General features: G+C 46.1%; 1 protein-coding gene across 1 annotated transcript in view; it reads left to right on the top strand.

Moving 5' to 3' along the window:
* Positions 1-9,746: 9,746 nt before the first annotated feature.
* Positions 9,747-18,531, top strand: part of svep1 (sushi, von Willebrand factor type A, EGF and pentraxin domain containing 1) — a 127,131-nt gene continuing 118,346 nt past the window's right edge. Inside the window, exon 1 of the mRNA XM_080792310.1 lies at positions 9,747-11,222. Within this exon, the coding sequence (XP_080648436.1) occupies positions 10,629-11,222 (594 nt within the window). The 5' untranslated portion in view covers positions 9,747-10,628. The remainder of the gene's footprint in view (positions 11,223-18,531) is intronic.

Raw genomic sequence — 18,531 nt, 5'->3', positions numbered from 1 at the left:
AAGCCACAAGTTGGAGCCGTTAGCACCGCTCAAAAAAGAAGAAAAAAATCACACCCGTGTGAAGTGAGAGGCGCTCTTTATCATCATGCATCACGCCGGCCAATCACAATTTGCGTCTTCACTTTTCGGCCAATAAAATCGGCTCAATTCCGAGCTCAGCCAATCACATCATTGCTATTATTCACACAAACACACAAAAACAAGAAACACCTATGTGGACATGCCCATTTGACAATTAAACACACTGTTAAAATCGTAACCAGATCTGATGATGCTGATGCCTTTATTTACATGATGGAAATGTGTACATAGTATGTTAATGTCTCTACTATAACTGTTCAAAATTCTCTGGTCCATTACTGTCTCGTTTGCTGCTGCGAGATCTGATGAAAAACAACACAAAATTAATACCATAATAATTATTTAAAAAAAAGAGAAATCGTATCACACCCGTGTGGAATGAGGGGCGCTCTTGTCATTGTACATCAATTTATGTTAGTGGACATTTGACATTGCTACATAAGTCTACATAAAGTGTTCCCTTATTGGCCAAGCTGCACTCCCACCAACATGTGATTGGTTAGCTGATTTGCTCGTTTACATATGATGTAAGTTTTCCCTTCAATGTCAATGGCGTTTAATGTTTCGATGTTTAATTTACGTCATATTTAGCCGAATTATCAGCTCTTATCATCATCATGGATCATCTCATACTGGCCAATCAGAATGCCTGTTGCCAGCTGTGACTGGTTTAGCTGATTTGCTCGTTTGCATATGACGTAAAAATTTCCCTTCAATGTCAATGGCGTTTAATGTTTTGATGTCTAATTTACGACGTCACATTTAGAGGAATTCTGACGTAGGTTCTCCGTTCATTGTAAATGACAAATATTGAGACGTGAGAACCTGTTAAAAAAACAAAGTGTGTGTATATATATATATATATATATATATATATATATATATGCCAGTATCCCAGTCCAAAGAATGCCTGTTGGAATGTGGCCGTTTCGTCAAAATGTGGGAGTTTCGCACAACCTTTTGATGCTTGGCTCAATGACATGATTGATCGTTCCTTGTATTGATTTGTGGTATACGTTAACGGTACAGCAAGTACAATATTTTACAAGCAATGCTAAAACGATAACATAAAAAAAGGCCTCGATGGCCTGTCTCCATTGTGGTCCTATGTAGTCTTCAGAGTTGTCGGGTGAACTGCCCTGAAGGCTGGCTGCATCTTGAGTCTTTAAAACCCATTCTGAACGGGAACCTCTTTTGGTGTTTTAACTAAGCATCATGTTATACTTTAGCTATTGAAAAATAGCAGATCTACAAGCTCATAGCACGCGCTACGAGCTTGTATAGGTCTGCTATTTTTGAAAAATCGTAAAAATGCGGCACAAATCCTTGAATATATATTCTTTCAGAGCGAACGTTTTTTTTTATTTCGACGTCAGGCCTACATGGGTTAACACTAACAGGGAGCGAGACCTCCCCTGCTGTGTCTGATTGTTGCACGCATCTGTACAATACTGTTGATGTAGCCTATAATCCATTACAGTCTAGATGTATACTCCTGTAGGTACATGCAGTGGTTGTGTAGCCAGGCTAGTGGTTGTGGCCATACAGTAGATGTCTCTCTGTAGGGCTGAGGCGCTCCCTTCTGGCCAGATCTGTTTATACAAGTTTCATCTGAGGTCTATAATATGCATGTGGATAACAGAGATGTGGTCTGATCGGAGCCACGGTGACCAAGGGGTGATGATGCCCATGGCTTGCTCCTTTACTGAACTTTAATCTCACAATGGAAGTCAATGGGTTTCGGATCCCGAGCACTGGTCGGATTGAGCTGAAAACCTCGCCCGAATTTGGAGTCATACATCATAGATATACACTTTACGTCATAGATACACTATGTCATAAATACGTCACACATCATTGATACATCATAAGATAGATACGTCATAAGACAGATACAGCACTGGGCTTTTTAAAGACACGGGCCACTCTGCAGTGAAACAATACACACTAAAGCGGTATAAATTAAAGATTTATAAGACAGCCGACCAGCTGACCAGTGCCTTGCCAACAACACACGATGAATTCCGATCAGGCCCCTCCTTACCCCCCTCCCTATCCGGTCCCAGGACCAAATGCTCCAGCCTTCCCGATGCCAGGACCAACCGCTCCAGTTTACCCAGCCCAGGGTTACCCATCCCAGGGTTACCAATCCCAGGGTTACCCTACAACGCCGGGGTCTCCCCAAGGCTTCCCTGTGAACATGGGACAGCCACAGCCAGCCTACCCTAACTACCAGTACCAGGCTAGTCCCGTGGCGGGCCCCTATCATCATCAACCACAGTCTGGCTGGCAGGGCGGCCCACCCCCCGGCTCTATGTATAGTGGGGCTCCCACTATGTATGTGGTGGGCGAAAAGAGACACAAGACAGGCTGGCTCACTGCGTGTTTGACAGCCCTGTGTTGCTGCTGCATTTTGGACGTGATAACATGATGTCTCCCACACCCGGCCCACCAACTGTTTCTCCTATACGCCCACCTCTGTTCCCGAGATACCTGAGATACTCATTTGGGTTGTGAAATGTGGATTTACTCCATTCCCACCCCGATAGCTGCTCCTTCACTTTTAAAGACACTGTCTACCACTCCGCCTTAAGGTGGACTACTAGTGATAGTTATGGTACCCACCACTGTGCACTCTCTGACTGAGAGGCGAGATAAGCATTGGCACCTATTGTTATATAAAGCCATTGCTGGGTTGCTCCCTGACTATTTTCTGTTCCATGATGGAACTGAACAATAGCACCTATCAGACCCGCTCTAGTGATTTCTTAAGGCTCAAGCTGGTTCCTCAGGCCCAGACAGAGTTGGGCAAGACAGCTTTTTCTGTCAATGGCCCGACTTCATGGAACGAACTCCAAAACTCCTTCAAACTGAGCTCCCTGCCATCCTTCGGTCAGTTCAAAGGAATGCTCCAGAATATTTTTCACCGTGATTGCTCCTGCTTCAATTGATTTATTTTACTGATGGTTTGTTCTGTATAAAGTTCCTTTGTAATTTACCCTGATTTACAATGTTGTGGCTTGGCCTCAACTGTATTCCGAGTAAGGTGAGAAAGAAAGAAAATAGCATTTACAGACTCTGGGGTTAGATCTTTTGACCATTTTTGAGGGCCCTCCTGTGTCCAGCTATCTCCAAACATTGAAGGCCATTGATATAATCTTATGATTGATCATTTTCTTTTTCCACCCCATGTTTTAATTTTTTTTTAATATCGAACTTTATAATGGAAGTAATTGGGTCTTCATTCTGCCAGGAATCCTGCAGAGATTTGGAGTCATACTGTACATCATGACGGATGTCATACATAGACTGACCACTTAAAGTTAGAGATCCACATTGGAGCTATGCCAGTATTGTTTTATATTTATATTTGTATTGTATTTTTGTTAACTGTCTTTTTTTATGACCTAGTTTGACACATCACATCTAAAAATGCACCAAGTCTCTGTGGGTACGTGTGTACGTGTGTACGTCTGTAATCCACGTAACCCGTTAGCCACACCGACTTAAAATTCATCACACGTGTTCCACACCACCACAGGGTGGTGCAGTGCCCTGGAACAGGGCCCCTGCCCAGGGTCCATATATGGAGCTGGCCTGGACCTCACAACACTCCATATTTGGTCATGCCTGACACAGAACTCCATAATCTGGCCTGTTCTGACATACCAACACTCCATATTTGGTCATAATAATAGCAGCGGCTGCTAAGAAAATGAGTGGATGTGTTGAACACAATGAAACGAAATTGATGCCAAAACATACTGAATAAATGTCAATAAAATTGCTTTGTAATAAGCATTGCTTATTATCACAAGCTGTTTCACAAAGTCTACAATACAATATTTTGTCAATATCGTATTCCACTCCTTGTTGGTGAGAGCCAGGTGCATTTTGCTTTGTATATCTGTCCAAATAGAAGCATGCTCAACCTATCAAAATATGTTAAAATATTCTTAATCAAACAATTATTTATATAGCTTTTGCTTATTATTATTACATTTATTATTATTATTATTATTATTATTATTATTATTATTATTATTATTATTATTATTATTATATCATCATCACACTATCAGCCTGGTATGAGTAGTTTCCTTCAATTCTGGGACTGAGGCTAGGTTTCTATCTACTGTTCAGAGCTCGGATCCTGTCTAAATAAAACCCACACGCACACACCCATGCACTAGTCTATTTCTGTATCCGCTGAAGAAAAGACCGGGGCACCGGGCATTTATTTCACCCAATAACAGCTCTAGCATAGTAGGATGGGCGGGTGGTGGCCTCTCTCGACCAGTTACAGGTGCGCCCGGCGCGGTCGGATTGGGAGGAGTCACCTATTTTGATATCAACGCGGGAGGTCGTCAGGAGGAAGACGTTGTGTTGTTGTTTTTGCTAGTTGTTTTGATTTTCAAAGTACCGGTAGACAGTATATTCCGTTTCAAAGTTGTGATGCAGAAGGCATATGGGGAAATGCCTCAGCTGGCTCGCAGTGACTGTATAGTTCTAAGTTAGTTTTATAAAACAAAATTACTAAAGGGAGTAGGCTAGGCCTAGCCCCATATGTTCCAACATATGGGGCTAGGCTAGGCCTAAAAGAAGAAAAATAAGAAATGACATTGATTCTTCATTCTGCATAAAGGTAATATAACTTGCAGTATGCCTAGGCCTACTGTGTCTGTCTGTGTGTGTGTGTGCCAGGTGTGCGTGCGTGCGGGACATACGTACATACGTACGTCTGTATGTTTATTGTGATTTTGAGATTTATTTTTGGGGCTTGGGGCTTTTATGCCTTTATTGATAGGACAGTAGACTGATAATATCCTGGTGTCAGTATCCTGACAAGTATCAATACTGCAATATCCTAATACTCTGTAGGCCTATAGTAGTCTGGAATTCAAAATGTACTTCAGTAAAAGTCTAAAAGTATTGGCATCAAAATGTACTTCACTAATGCAGACTACGACTAATTATGAGACTTATTTTTCTAACTCATTTGTATTACTTTACTTTTAGTCTAATCTTTCATTCATGTCATGTCTATGTTGGCAAAAAACACCCAAATTGGGTTAATGTTCCATTAATATGAAAAAAAAAAACAAGATTCTCCTTCATTGTAATCAAAATGTATTTTCTCCACTAGATGGCAGTAGTCTGCTTTGGCCACAAACAATGAACATGAAGCCGTGATGTGACACTGGGCTACTATGCCACAGGTGAGAGTTTGTAAATTGTGTGTCCATAAATTAAATTATATAATATCCCAGGGTATTGGTCGTTGTAAGAAACAGGCCACACAACAGGAATATTTCTAGTGGAAAAGGTTTGTTTTACACAGAATATCATCCTTTGAACAGCACAGTGAAGCGGACATCCCTGGAAATAAAAACGTCTGGGTCTTACCTTTACCTACCTCTGTCCTGCTGATGCTCGCCCTTGGCCTGCCGCAAGAGAAGATGACTGAGACGGGTGAGGCGGCCGTGTGTGGCATACATGTGTGCACTGTGTCAGGGCCATAGGTCAGGGCTGCCAACACCCCTGGTCAACCTGGCAGGTGTCTTCTGCATTTCAACCACAAGTCCTGCAGGACTCCTGCATTGTCATTTTATCCTGCAGTTCTCCTGGATTTGGTGGTATATCAAAACCCCCAAGATTCACCAGAACACAGGAACTTTATTACCTCTACTAAAGTTTCTGGGGGAGGGCCCCCGGGGCAGTGCATGCAATCATACAGTCAGGAAATCAGTTTCTATAGGCTCATGTTTAGCATTTTAATGGCTGAAACTGTATCCATCATTTCCCAAATACTAGTAGAGCAAGCCCAAACTCAAAATTCACCTGTTAAAAGGTTTCTGGGGGAGGACCCAGACTCCTGCTTGGGTCTATAGCCTACTACTATATCTAACCACTGTTTGCCTCAGTGGTTCTCAACCAGTGGCCTGGGGACCACCAGCGGTCCTTGAGAGGGTTCCAGGTGGTCCCCAGTTAAACTTAAATGATGGAGAGTTGGTAACCAGAGAGGGTAAAATGAAACCTCTACATTGTTTAATTTACATGAAGTTTACTCAATTTGAGAATGTAGAAGAATTGTTATTTATCTCTCCTATGGTACCACATTGAGCATGGCTTGCCTGAAATAGCCAAATGCAACTTTTAACAGTATGTTGAAATGTCAAGTGCAGCTTGACTTGGGTACGCTTGATGTCTTGACTCTTGACGGTCTTGTCATTTGTTAGCTAATAAAAAATGTCAAATGTATTATGCTCTTGGAGAAGCACAGTTTTAAAAACAGTTATGGCCAGTCAAAATGTCAGCGCACACACACACACACACGCACACACACGCATGCACACACACACACGCACACACATGCACACGCACAATGTGCAGATGCAAAGGACCACCCTTAGGGAGCGCTTAACCACAAAAAAAGCAATTCTAATTCTCAGGACCCTGCCTTGGACCAGGCCTTTGGGGGACTGAGTGTGTGCTTGTTTCTCTGTATGCGTACACTTTGCATGTTTGCACAAGTGTGTGTGTGTGTGTGTGTGTGTGTGTGTGTGAATGAATGCATGCATAGTATATGAGCCAGTGTGTGTAGTACTGTACATAACGTGGGTTATGACTTATATGCCTCGGTAGACTGTGAGGCTCTCAAAAGGTCTGATGGTTAGATGAGTATACGGAGGGGCCGTATCAGTAACCCGTGGTGTAAAGTACATTTACTTTAAGTACTATACTTAAGTTGAGGTATTTTTCCTTTACTTGAGTATTTCCAATTGCCAATACTTTTTTACTTCTACTTCCACTATACACCTCAGACTAGCCAAAATGTATAACTTTTTCTCCACTACAATTATTTGAAAACTTTAGTGGAGATTTTAATTTATATTAGAAAACATTAACAGTACTGTACATTAACCACTTCAACCCTATACATTTCAGCCATTTGAAAATGGCAGATCAATCGGCTCGCTGTGGTTGGGGTGATTTTGGACACGTTGGCTACGACAGATAGCAGGGTGAGGGGCTGCCGATGTCACTCCGAGGTGAGATAGAAAGTCTGGTGGTCAGTTACCGGTTACTGGTTACTGCCAATGTAGGCAAAGGGCGGCTGTGGCTCAGGAGGTAGAGCAGGTCGTCCAATTATCCTTGGGTCGGCGGTTCGAATCCCGGCTCCTCCTCCTGTCCTTGGGCAAGACACTGAACCCTACATTGCCTCCAATGAGTCGGTCGGTGTAAGCTTGCCACCAATTGGTGTGTGAATGTGGGAAGTGAGGACGCTGGCGTCGACTGTTCGCTGCTTCACCTCCCAATCTATGAATGAATGAACCATCGCGCTTTGAGCGCTATGAAAATGCAATTCATTATAGGCAATCTTTTGTTGTTTTTCTTGTTTTTTCACCCCAGTATTTCAGAAGCTAGACTGGGAAATTGACTGGGCCTGCTGCGCCCGGAGTGGCCCGATGGACGCTACGCTTCTGCTTCACATACTGGTAACCTCCAGAGGACCCATAAGGTAGGCGATATAGGGCACATGGGGTTCTCAACCCGTGGGTCGCAACCCCTCGGGTTTTGGGCGGTCCCCAGAAAAACGTATTTTTTTAACTGAATGTCTGGCAAATGGAAATTGAGAGTTTTCATAGTACATGCATAAGCTTTCCTTAATGATTATATCTGGTTTCAGTATTTATTTATGATGTATTTTCTCTATTATTAAGGTATTGTAGCAGTCAATTTGTATTGGGGGTGGGGAGGGGGGGGGGGGCTGGGGAGTGGGTCACGAGACATGGCCAAAGCATTTCCGGGGGTCCCCTGAGCCAAAAACATTGAGAACCCCCTGATATATAGGGGGCTGGTGAGCAGTTTGCAGTGCCAAAAAGCAGGAAGTCAGTCACAGCTGTGCTCATCACCCTGACTGTGTGTGTGTGTGTGTGTGTGTGTGTGTGTGTGTGTGTGTGTGTGTGTGTGTTTCTGCGCGTGCTTGAGATTGGCGGGGGTGACCGACCCACACGTGTGTGGCTCTTTGTTTGTCTTTGTGTGTGCGCGTCCCTTTTAGCGTGCGTCCGTCTGTGTTTCTGAGTCTCATTCCCGTCCAGCTCTCTGGCTGGCGTGACGCTACTTTCTATTCCCACCTCTCAGAGCAGAAGTTTCCAGTGCTGGAGAGAGAGAGAGAGAGGGAGAGAGAGAGAGAGAGGGAGGGAGAGAGGGAGAGAGAGAGGGAGAGAGAGAGAGAGAGGGAGGGAGAGAGAGAGAGAGAGAGGGCCCTGGGTTTATATAGCCTAATAAACACTATGTGTGCCTGAGCTGCGTGTCATTGTGGCTAATAGTATAAGTCTGACTGCACTGCTCTCCGCTAACCCTGGTGGAAAGCTTTGCCCTAGCACACACACACGCACACACACACACGCACGCACGCACATGCACATGCACATGCACACGCACTATTTGCTTTTTCCTTCTTGCACTCTTTGTGATCTGGTCGTCGTTCTTACCTCTCTCTCACTGGCTTTGTCTGTCTGTCTGTCTCTTTTATCAGAGGGATTCACGTCGTCTAGTTCTGCTTCTCTCATCTACTCATTATTGCCCCCCTCCTCACCTCTATTTCTCTCTCACTCTCTCTCTCTCTCTCTCTCTCTCTCTCTCACTCTCTCTCTGTCATTCTGTCACGGGGGGATCGTAGCTCTTTCTTCTTTTAACGGTCATTTCCAGTTGCACTCATGCTAGTTGAGCGTGTGAAGCCGCCGCCGTTCGACCGTAAATCCCAGCATTGCGGAGTTTATAGGCACACTGTGCGCCTCTGTGTAATGCGGGCTGCCTTTGTTTTGGTAACAGATACAAATCTGGGGAAGGAAAACACTCCAGGAGAGAGTGGGGGTGGGGGGGGGGGGGGGGGGGGGGGGGGTCTGGAGAGACCAGACAGAGGGGAGGAAACAGAGAAAGAGGAGTGGGTGGGGGGGAGAAAACCCAGAGAGAGGGGAATGTGCATGAAGAGAGAGAGAGAGAGAAAGTGATAGTTACTAAGAGAGTGGTGATTTGACGATGACGTGTCTTCAATCAGTGCTTCCTCCCACAGTAACTGTAGTGTGTTTTGGATCGTGTCTGTCGTCGTACTCTCGTGTCACCTAATTTTACTGCATCTATGTAACATGCACACTCCTCTCTCTCACTCTACTGTCACTGTCTTCCATCTGTGTGCGTGTGTGTGTGTGTGTGTGTGTCTGTGTGTGTGTGTGTTGCGTCCGACATATGGAGTTGATCACAGTGTTTGGTGCTGATGTTTTATTTGGGAATGTTGACAGGCTGACAGGCGAGGAGCTCATACTGACACAGAAACTCACTCCATGCAAGACAGCAGAGAGAGAGAGGGAGAGAGAGAGAGAGAGAATGAAAGGCAAGACGACTGTGACTGCCCCCTTTTCCCCCTTGCTCTCCCTCTCTCTCTCTCTCCCCCGGTCTCTCTCATTATCTCCTCTTGTACTCGTCCTCACTCTCCCTCACCCAGCCCATTTCTCTCTCTCTCTCTCTCTCCCCCCTCTCTCTTGCGCGCTCTCTCTCTCCCTCGCTCTCGCTCTCCTCTCTCTCTCTCTGTCAGAACTTTTTCCCTCCCTCCTTCTTTTCCCTTTTTTTTAAATGATCTGGAGAGAAGAGAGGAAGAGACATTTGGAGCTTGGCTGATGGTGCAGGCAGGAGCGCCACACGCACACACACATACACCACACCACACCACAGCATACACCACACACGCACGCACGCACACACACATGCACATGCACACGCACGCACACACATACACGCACACACACACGCACACACAAACACGCACATGCGCGATCCTGAAGGGTAGAGAGAGAGCTCTAGAAGAGAAGAGAAGAGACAAGACGTTTAGAGGGCTATGTAGCTTTTTCAGCTTGTGAAACTGACACCCTTAACTGACCGACAGCTTGACTAAGAAGACGGATCCCCCGAGCCGCCAGACGAAGCCGTTTCACAGACTGAAAAAGGGAAGGCAAGGTAGAAGACCCGACAGATAGATAGATAGAACGATCTAATCCAGGCTTGTGTGTATAGTGTCAAGGACGGACAGACAGACAGACAGACAGACAGACAGACAGACAGACAGACAGACAGACAGGCAGACAGACAGACAGACAGACAGTGCACCCTGTGAGCTCGGTTCGGTGGACGTTTCTTTGGTTTATATTTTACCTGACGGCCGGGAACGGGAGCAAAGCAGACGAGAGAAGACACCCCAAGAGACCCGTTTAGAGAAGAGGGAGAACGGAGCATCATCTTCACCTAAAGCTATGCTTTTGAGGAACTCTCATCTGATTGGTCGCGCATGTTGTGTGCTATGTGTCTGGACACCGCTGGAGGAAGAAGCGTAGAACGGTACTTGTTGTCATCACTGTCACAATTTTAAAGGTCGCCCCCCTATTTTCGGACCCTTCTTCTCGTTCAGTTTTTGGGGAAGAGTTGCAGAGCCGCCGCTATAGAGCCAGTGTTTTGCTGCTGACTGGACTAAAAATATATACACACCTAGAATGACGTTTCTATTAAGGCACCTGGTGGTGCCACCGCCGTGGACTTGCCTCCTGTTGCTATGCCTACTGGACGCGTGGACCTCATCAGAGGCCTGGCCCGCTCTCCCCCAGACGCAGCCCCAGACGCACAAGCCTCGGTCTCCGCGGCCCCACAGGCACGCCGCGCCCCCTTCCCTCATGGCGGCGGCGGCGACGGCCGGCAACCTGTCGGAGGAGAGCGCCGAGAGCAAAGTGGAGCGGCTGGGCCTCGCGTTCAAGCGGAACGTCCGCGAGCTCCGCGAGAAGAGCCGCCGCCTCGACCTGGTCTTCCTGGTGGACGAGTCGTCGAGCGTGGGCGCCGGCAACTTCCGCTCGGAGCTCCGCTTCGTGCGCAAGCTCCTGTCGGACTTCCCCGTGGCGGCGGAGGCCACGCGCGTGGCCCTGGTCACCTTCTCGTCCAAGACGCACGTGGTGACGCGCGTGGACCACGTGTCGGGCTCGGCGGCCACCGGGTCCTCCCACCAGCACAAGTGCTCCCTGTTCAACCAGGAGATCCCGGCCATCACCTACCGGGGCGGCGGCACCTACACCAAAGGGGCCTTCCAGAGGGCGGCGGTGAGTGGATTGGATTGGATGGATGGATGCATGTGTGTGTGTGTGTGTGTGTGTGTGTGTGCTGTATCTGTATGACTACATGTACTCAGCTTTAATTTCAAGGACCACCCCCTCCGGTCCGTTTGATAAGATTCTTTTTAATCTCTGACACGCCCCAAATACTCCATTGTAAGATCCTGCAGCGTATATACGTATAGTCCATTAGGTTCCCAACAATCAATCATTTAGCCTCATGGGGACCACCTGGAACCCCTCGAGGACGTAGTTAGATGTAATACATAGAAGTCTATGGTGCGTGTGTGCGTGCGTGCGTGCGTGCGTGCCTTTGTTCTTGGCGGAGGTATACTGTGTCTACAGTATGTGCATGTACTTGGCACACGTTTGTTTGCTGCTTGCTTTTGTGTTCTCACTCTTTTATGCGTGTGTGTGTGTGTGTGAGCACGTGTGTGAGCGCGCGCGCCTGTGTATCCCCACAGTGTGTATGTGGCGTGTACTAGTAGTGAGTGTGAACGCAGGGTGTGATTGTGGCGGGGTGAGGTTGATGTTAATGAGACCATGTGTGTGTGGCCTCTCACTCACTAAGCCGCTGCTCGCTGGGTCTTCCTCCTCTAAATTACACACCAGAGACAGCGAGAGGGAAACTGTTTGCAGACTAATTGTAGCAGGAAAACCGTCGGACTTTCCAGTAATAAAAAAAAACCCACTGCAAAGGCTGAGCACGCATACATACAAGGCAGTCAGGCACGCAGACGCATGCACAAGGCAAAAGGGCAAAAGAATTTGCAGTTTTTGTAGTGTGCGATGATACGTTCATACTGTAAATGAAAGCACGTCGTCGGAGACGGATGCGGCACGTCAGTCATGATGCCATTGCACCTGTTTTATTAGTCGTTTATATAATTATATGTCAGTTAACATATCCCACTGCTTTGCCATTGCATTGCCTTTACTGGCTCAACCCATTTTGGGTTCGGGAACCCCTTTTTGGGTGTATAAGCATTGTGTTATGCTTTAGCTATTGAAAAAGAGCAGATCTACAAGCTCATAGCGCGCGCTATGAGCTTGTAGATCTGCTATCTTTTGAAAAATCAAAAAGAACGACTGACATATATAGAAACATAGCTTTTTCAGAAAACTGTCAGGATTGAGAAGAAATTCATAGAATCGTTCCCGCCGGGTCAAAATGGGTCACCTTCCAGTGAGGAGCCGCTCCCACCCATGAGGACACTCAACGCTCTCCGCTGACAGGTGCGCAGGTATACCTTATTAACCCCCCACGTTTAAACCGAGTGCCCATAACGTTTGTTGTCGTACTATGTATGCACTCATTGCACTGCTAGTAGAACTGGATTAGACGCCCCAGAGACGGAGAGAGACAGAGACTGGTCACGAGGGGGTCAAAGTAGTAGTTGGTTTATGGTTTGTTGATTTGAACAGAGGCAGCCATGCACTGTTTAAAAGCTTGCCTGTGTTGGTGGTATGTTGGTGGTCCTGTTTAAACAAACACTGGTGAATGAATATGCCACAGGGGCAGTTCAGTATAACCCTCTTTTAAACACATTCTCTGAGGGGTAATTCTACTAGTCGGTGACCTTTTCCGTGTATGTGATAATAAGCGGTCAATTGGCAGATCTACAAACTCGCAATGCTTGGTTTTGAGTGGTTAACCTACCTGTGTACCCATTCTTGACATTTAATGTTGATAATAATTATGAAAAAGTCAACATGGCTAAAATGACACGGTAACAAACATTGCAACCATAAAATCTGTCGGGCTCTGCTGAGTATCTTTTGATTTAGATGAGAGTCCATAGGCTGTTGCACCGCTCACTTCACAGGGGTGTGATTTTTTATTATTATTACAGTATTAGTTTTTTTCTTATGAAAGCAGAGAGTCTTCTGTTTCATACGGTATATAGTATGTACATGTCGCTATAGGCCTTATTTTGTGAATATTTAGTTGTTCAGGTCCATGCCTTCTCTAAAGTTCTCTCTGGTGGGCGCAAGCTGCATTCAATATCCAATTACTGACAAACTGTAGGGTATGGCAAACGCCACACTCTTCCATACATAACATAAGTGACGCCTAAACTAATTTTCAGGATTTTCAAGAGACTTGGAAGTCAACACGGAATCTCACTGACACAAATGGAATCACATGAAAACCTCAGTAATAGCTCCACTCAAAGGCTTTAGAATGGAGCTTATCGTGACAGCCTTGCTAAGCTCATTGCTTTAGCATTGTGTTCAGTGCCATACCATAGCGTCGTTGCGCTGCGCTTTTACTCACACGAGCAGCCTTGGACCGTAGCCTATATAGTTTAGCAGTGAGAGATTTGCCCTCAGGACAGTTTTACTACATCGCCCGCCCCCCGTTAAATGCTGATAAGAATGCGACTGGCTGGCTACTACAGACCACAACAACGCCAAGAAAAAGCTTTCGGGGGACTTTGGGTGCTTTATCATTGCTCACAAAACACTGGGGTTGTTTTGGGTGATTTATAAAGCATAGCAGGACATGGTCTGTTGGTCTACACCTAAAGTGGCCAGTAGTAGAACACACAGGCCAGGGAAGAGTACAATACAGTAAAGCCCCACTCACTTCAGACGGGTCTGATTTTTCCCCCCATTTGGCTTGATTGAATTCCTGGCTACAGGCTCTGTTAACCTAGCATCCCTACTCTGAGAATGTCATAGTAGTCTTGGTCGCAGACATACTACTCTCAACGCAGCGCATTGTGAGTTTGCAGGAGGGCAGGTACGATGTATGGTCCCCTAGTCAACGAAATATACTGTATATAGGATTTAAGTGGTTAAATATACTATACTCTAGCCTACTGTACAGATATTCGCTATAGATATTCGCTTATCATACTGTAGCGTAGACTGCTGTTGCATTAGGTTTTCTAGTATAGTATCTTCAATCCACAGTGTAGATGTATAGCAATACATTATACTGTTTTATACAGTATATCAACTACAGTACATATTTTTCCATAGTGTCACTACATGTGTTCCATAGTGTGTTCCAGTGTGTGTGCTCACACGCTCCTTTGAACCGTGCATGTGTGAGTAATGCGAAAGATACGTGCAGCCTAACTGTACGGCAGGAGAGATGGATGAGGCTAGCAGATACAGAACCTATAAAGACCTGTAGGGACCGGTAGACCTGTCCTCCAGGAAGCAATGCACACGTGAATAGAATCAGCCCCACATTTGCAGTGTCTGTCCATATGTTTTAAATGGACGTTATCACCATTTTCAGAATTATCTCTATATTTGTTTTTATCCCACGATTTTGCAACCCAGTTTTTTTCCACCCAGTGCCAATTATCTAATGTAATCCTGGGCTCTACACTTCCTCTGCCAACCTGGGGGGGGGGGGGGGGGGGGGGGCAGCGGACTGACCTCATGCCTCCTTCTATGCATGAGGAGTCCAAGCTGCTTCTTTTCACCTGACAGGGGGGAATTTCCTTGGCCGGACGTAGCGCGTGGAAGGAACACGTTAATCCGACCAGTTCCTTTCCCCTCAATCAGGCGCCCCGGCTGGCCAGGGGGAGGTAGTTTTAGAGACCAGGATTACCCCAGTGAGATAGCTGGGGTAATAACATCTACTGTATATGAAGGTGAAAACTCCCAACTCTTCTGGTACTTAGCTTCCACCCTCGTAGGTGGCCACTGTGTTTTTTTGCGGCAAAATAACCATCTCGATTTCACGAAATAAATCTCTGGCAAGCCGTAAATTGCCTGCGAAATGCATCATGGCAAGCATCGCACTGTACTCGGGGAAAACAGAGAAGGGAGGACATTTCTTTGTCCGTATGGACTGTATTGTAAATAATGTTGTTCCTATAGATCAGACTATGATATCTGCAATTTAACTGAAATGCGGTAATCAAAACGTGATCATGTCCCTTTAACCCATTTTGCGCGGGAACCCCTTTTGGTGTTTTAAACATTAGCTATTATCTCCTCGTAGCGCGCCACCGAGTGGCGCGCTACGAGCTTGTGGGTCTGCTATTTTTGAAAAATGGTGAAAAGGATAAACTTTCGAGGTCAGGCCTATATAAATCCAAACCCCAGGCCCACCTGCACATTATTTACGTCTCCCTGTCCTTATCTGCTCTCTCTCTATATAGTCTGCTAATCCTCTTTGGAAAGAAAGCCAAAAAAAGAAAAACATTTCCTTCCATTAAGAACATAAAGAATGGGTCTCTTAATGGAGATCTATACCTCTATATCCGCTTGAATGTCAGCAGCCGTGGTCCCAGCAGGACAGCGTGTGTGTGTGTGTGTGTGTGTGTGTGTGTGTGTGTGTGTGTGTGTGTGTGTGTGTGTGTGTGTGTGTGTGTGTGTGTGTGTGTGTGTGTGTGTGTGTGTGTGTGTGTGCGTGCGTGCGACTGTGCGTGTGCGTGTAGAGACAGAGGGAGAGAGACAAAGAGGGAGAAGATGGATAGAGAGAGGCAGAGAGACAAAGGGAGAGTGAGAGAGAGAGAGAGAGGGAGTAATTGATAATTGCTAGGATAAATAGTGATGCCATATTTTACTCTCTCTTTGGCCTGGTCTTTGGCTGCTGCTCTAAGTGCTGTAGAAAGCCTGGGATCCATTAAAAGAGACATTTTTCCACCGGCCGTGCATGTAGAGACAGGGCTCCGCTCCAGCACTCGTCCGTCCGTCCGTCCGTCTGTCTGTCCGTCTGTCTGTCTTTCATTTAGTCTATCTCTTAACGATCCTCTCTCTCTCTCTCTCTCTTTCGCTTTTTTTATGTTGTGGCTCTGTAGGAGGTGAGCCGTCTGGAAGACTAGTCTGACTGTCTGTGTGTGTGTGTGTGTGTGTGTGTGTGTGTGTGTGTGTGTGTGTGTGTGTGTGTGTGACTGTGTGTGTGTGTGTGTGTAGAGAACATCTCCTCACTGAACACTGCATCGATCAGCATCACATTTCTTGTGCATGCTGCCATTTAGGCCACGGAAGTGCCTCCATGCCATTTCTTCTCCTTAAATTGTAGTGAACGAACGGGCGAGTTAGAATTATGCAAGATGACTGACACAGACACAGTCTAAACAACCATATGGGAGCCATGCCAAGACCCTGTCTTTTTTGGAATGACTACCTTTATTATACCATTCTCTCTCTCTCTCTCTCTCTCTCTCTCTCCTCTGTGTGTTTGATGTTAATATAGATGATTCATTCTTTGGCCCACGCCGGCGTTGCGCCGAAAATAGCTGACCCAACTGTGGTGGGTCAGCTAATTAGGCTAAAGAAGTTAGCAAATTAGGCTAAAGAAGTATAAAGGACGCTGCGCGCGTGGTGTCATTGTCATTCGTTAATAATGTGACTCTGCAAAACGTTCCGTCACACTTTTGCTACAATGTTCTCAATTTGGCTCGCGAGTGGCATCAAAGTATAACCCATCAACGCCCCCCCCCCCCCCCCCCCCCCCCTCCCCCCTGACTTGACTCCTGTGTTTTCCTCCAGATAAAAGGAGAGAGAGCGACGGAATGCATTATTGACGGCAACGTCCAATTAAATCCCCTGGCGTCCCTCCATTATTCGGTACATTTTGTTTGTTTTGTTGCCGTCGTCGTCGACTCCATCCAGAAAGTTTTTCCTTGTGCTGGCAGGTAGAACTTAGAACCCCCCCCCCACACACACACACACACACACACACACACACACACACACACAGGCAGTCACCCTGTGCTGGCAGGAAAAAAAAGAAAGATCATAATAAAATTGACTTGGCGGCCCACTAGTGTCGATCTGTTTCAGAGCGTTGCGTAAGAGAGGGGTGAACAAGAGAGAGAGAGAGTTGGAGAGAGACGTGGGAAGGCAGAACGAGAGCATAAAGTAAAGAAATAGGGAGAATGTGGGGGGGTGAAATTGGGTTGAAAACGGGAGAAAAGCATTAAGAAATTGTACTTACTGCAAGTTGCGGAGGGTAAAGAAAGAATGTCGGTTCCATTCACAGTAATGTTTCTACCTGCCGGTCGGTCGGTGAGCGGGGCACCGCTTTGCTTTGAATCTGGGTCAAATAGACACTTGAGTAATTTACGGGCGTTACCCACTCAATAAAGGGAACCTTATATTCGGCCAGGTGGTGTGTATGTGTATGTGTGTGTGTGTGTGTATGGGACTTAAAGTCTATATGAATTGGACTAGCAGGTGTGTCATTTTCCCCTCGCCTCGGCTGTTAAATGTTCCGAAAATTCCTACATTGATTACCTCTTTGCGTGCTCGCACACACACACACACACACACACACACACACACACATACACACACACGCACACACACGCACGCGCACGCATGCACACATTTGCTGTATAAACCAGCTGCATGTCCTTACATGGCTCACGTCAGGCCTCAAGTCAGATGGATCATGTGTTGTTACAGACTTTCCACTTCAATTGCACGCGCGCGCATCTGCAGTGCGAATGTGCGCCTGTCAGTGCATGCACTCGCATGCGGCGCATGCTTAATGTGTTTGTGTCAGGACTCGGGGTATATATTCACAACACACACAGAGGCCCTTCCTGTTAACTCCATCTGACCTGAGATCAGATTCTAAAAATGTCTTCTATACATCCTGACAGTTTTCTGAAAAAGCCACGTTTCTATGTCAGTCGTTCTTCGACTTTTCAAAAATAGCAGACCTAGTACAAGCTCGTAGCGCGCCACTCGGTGGCGCGCTATGAGCTTGTAGATCTGCTATTTTTCAATAGCTAAATCATAGCATAATGCACCAAAAAGGGTTCTCGCCCAAAATGAGTTAACTCCATCCGCCAGATAGAAAATTCCAGTTCTTTTCTCAGAACCACATGGCATCCACAATGCTGTTTATATGGATGGGGGGGGCACATATAACACCCGGCCTGTCACCATAGGCCTTGACGTATTCCAGTCAAAATATGTCAGGTTGTTTTTTTTAAACTGTTGTCCATTTAGCGGGGCACAGAACAGGGAGCTATAGCTAGGGGAGGCTTGTTTAAGTCACAACATATACGTATGACCTGTGGGTTGTGTGTGTGTGTGCCACTGTTGTTGACATGTTCTCATTCGTATGTGCACCGACACACACACACACACACACACACACACACACGTGACTTTGTTGTGTGCGAGCCGAGCGTGTGCCTTTTTGCCTGATTCCCCTAGTAATCAGCGTTAAGGCAAACAGATGGAAACGGTTGGTCACCCGGATGGAAAGTGATTATATGCAACCTTGTGTCACCGTATGTCTTAAGGGGACTGTATTTTTTGGAATATGTGAGATGAAATCACCATGGTTACATTATTTGGTCACCATATT

This window comes from Protomyctophum bolini (assembly GCF_963924005.1).
Source record: "Protomyctophum bolini genome assembly, chromosome: 20".
In the NCBI taxonomy this organism is placed as follows: Eukaryota; Metazoa; Chordata; class Actinopteri; order Myctophiformes; family Myctophidae; genus Protomyctophum; species Protomyctophum bolini.
This window is presented reverse-complemented; position numbering and strand designations above follow the sequence as displayed.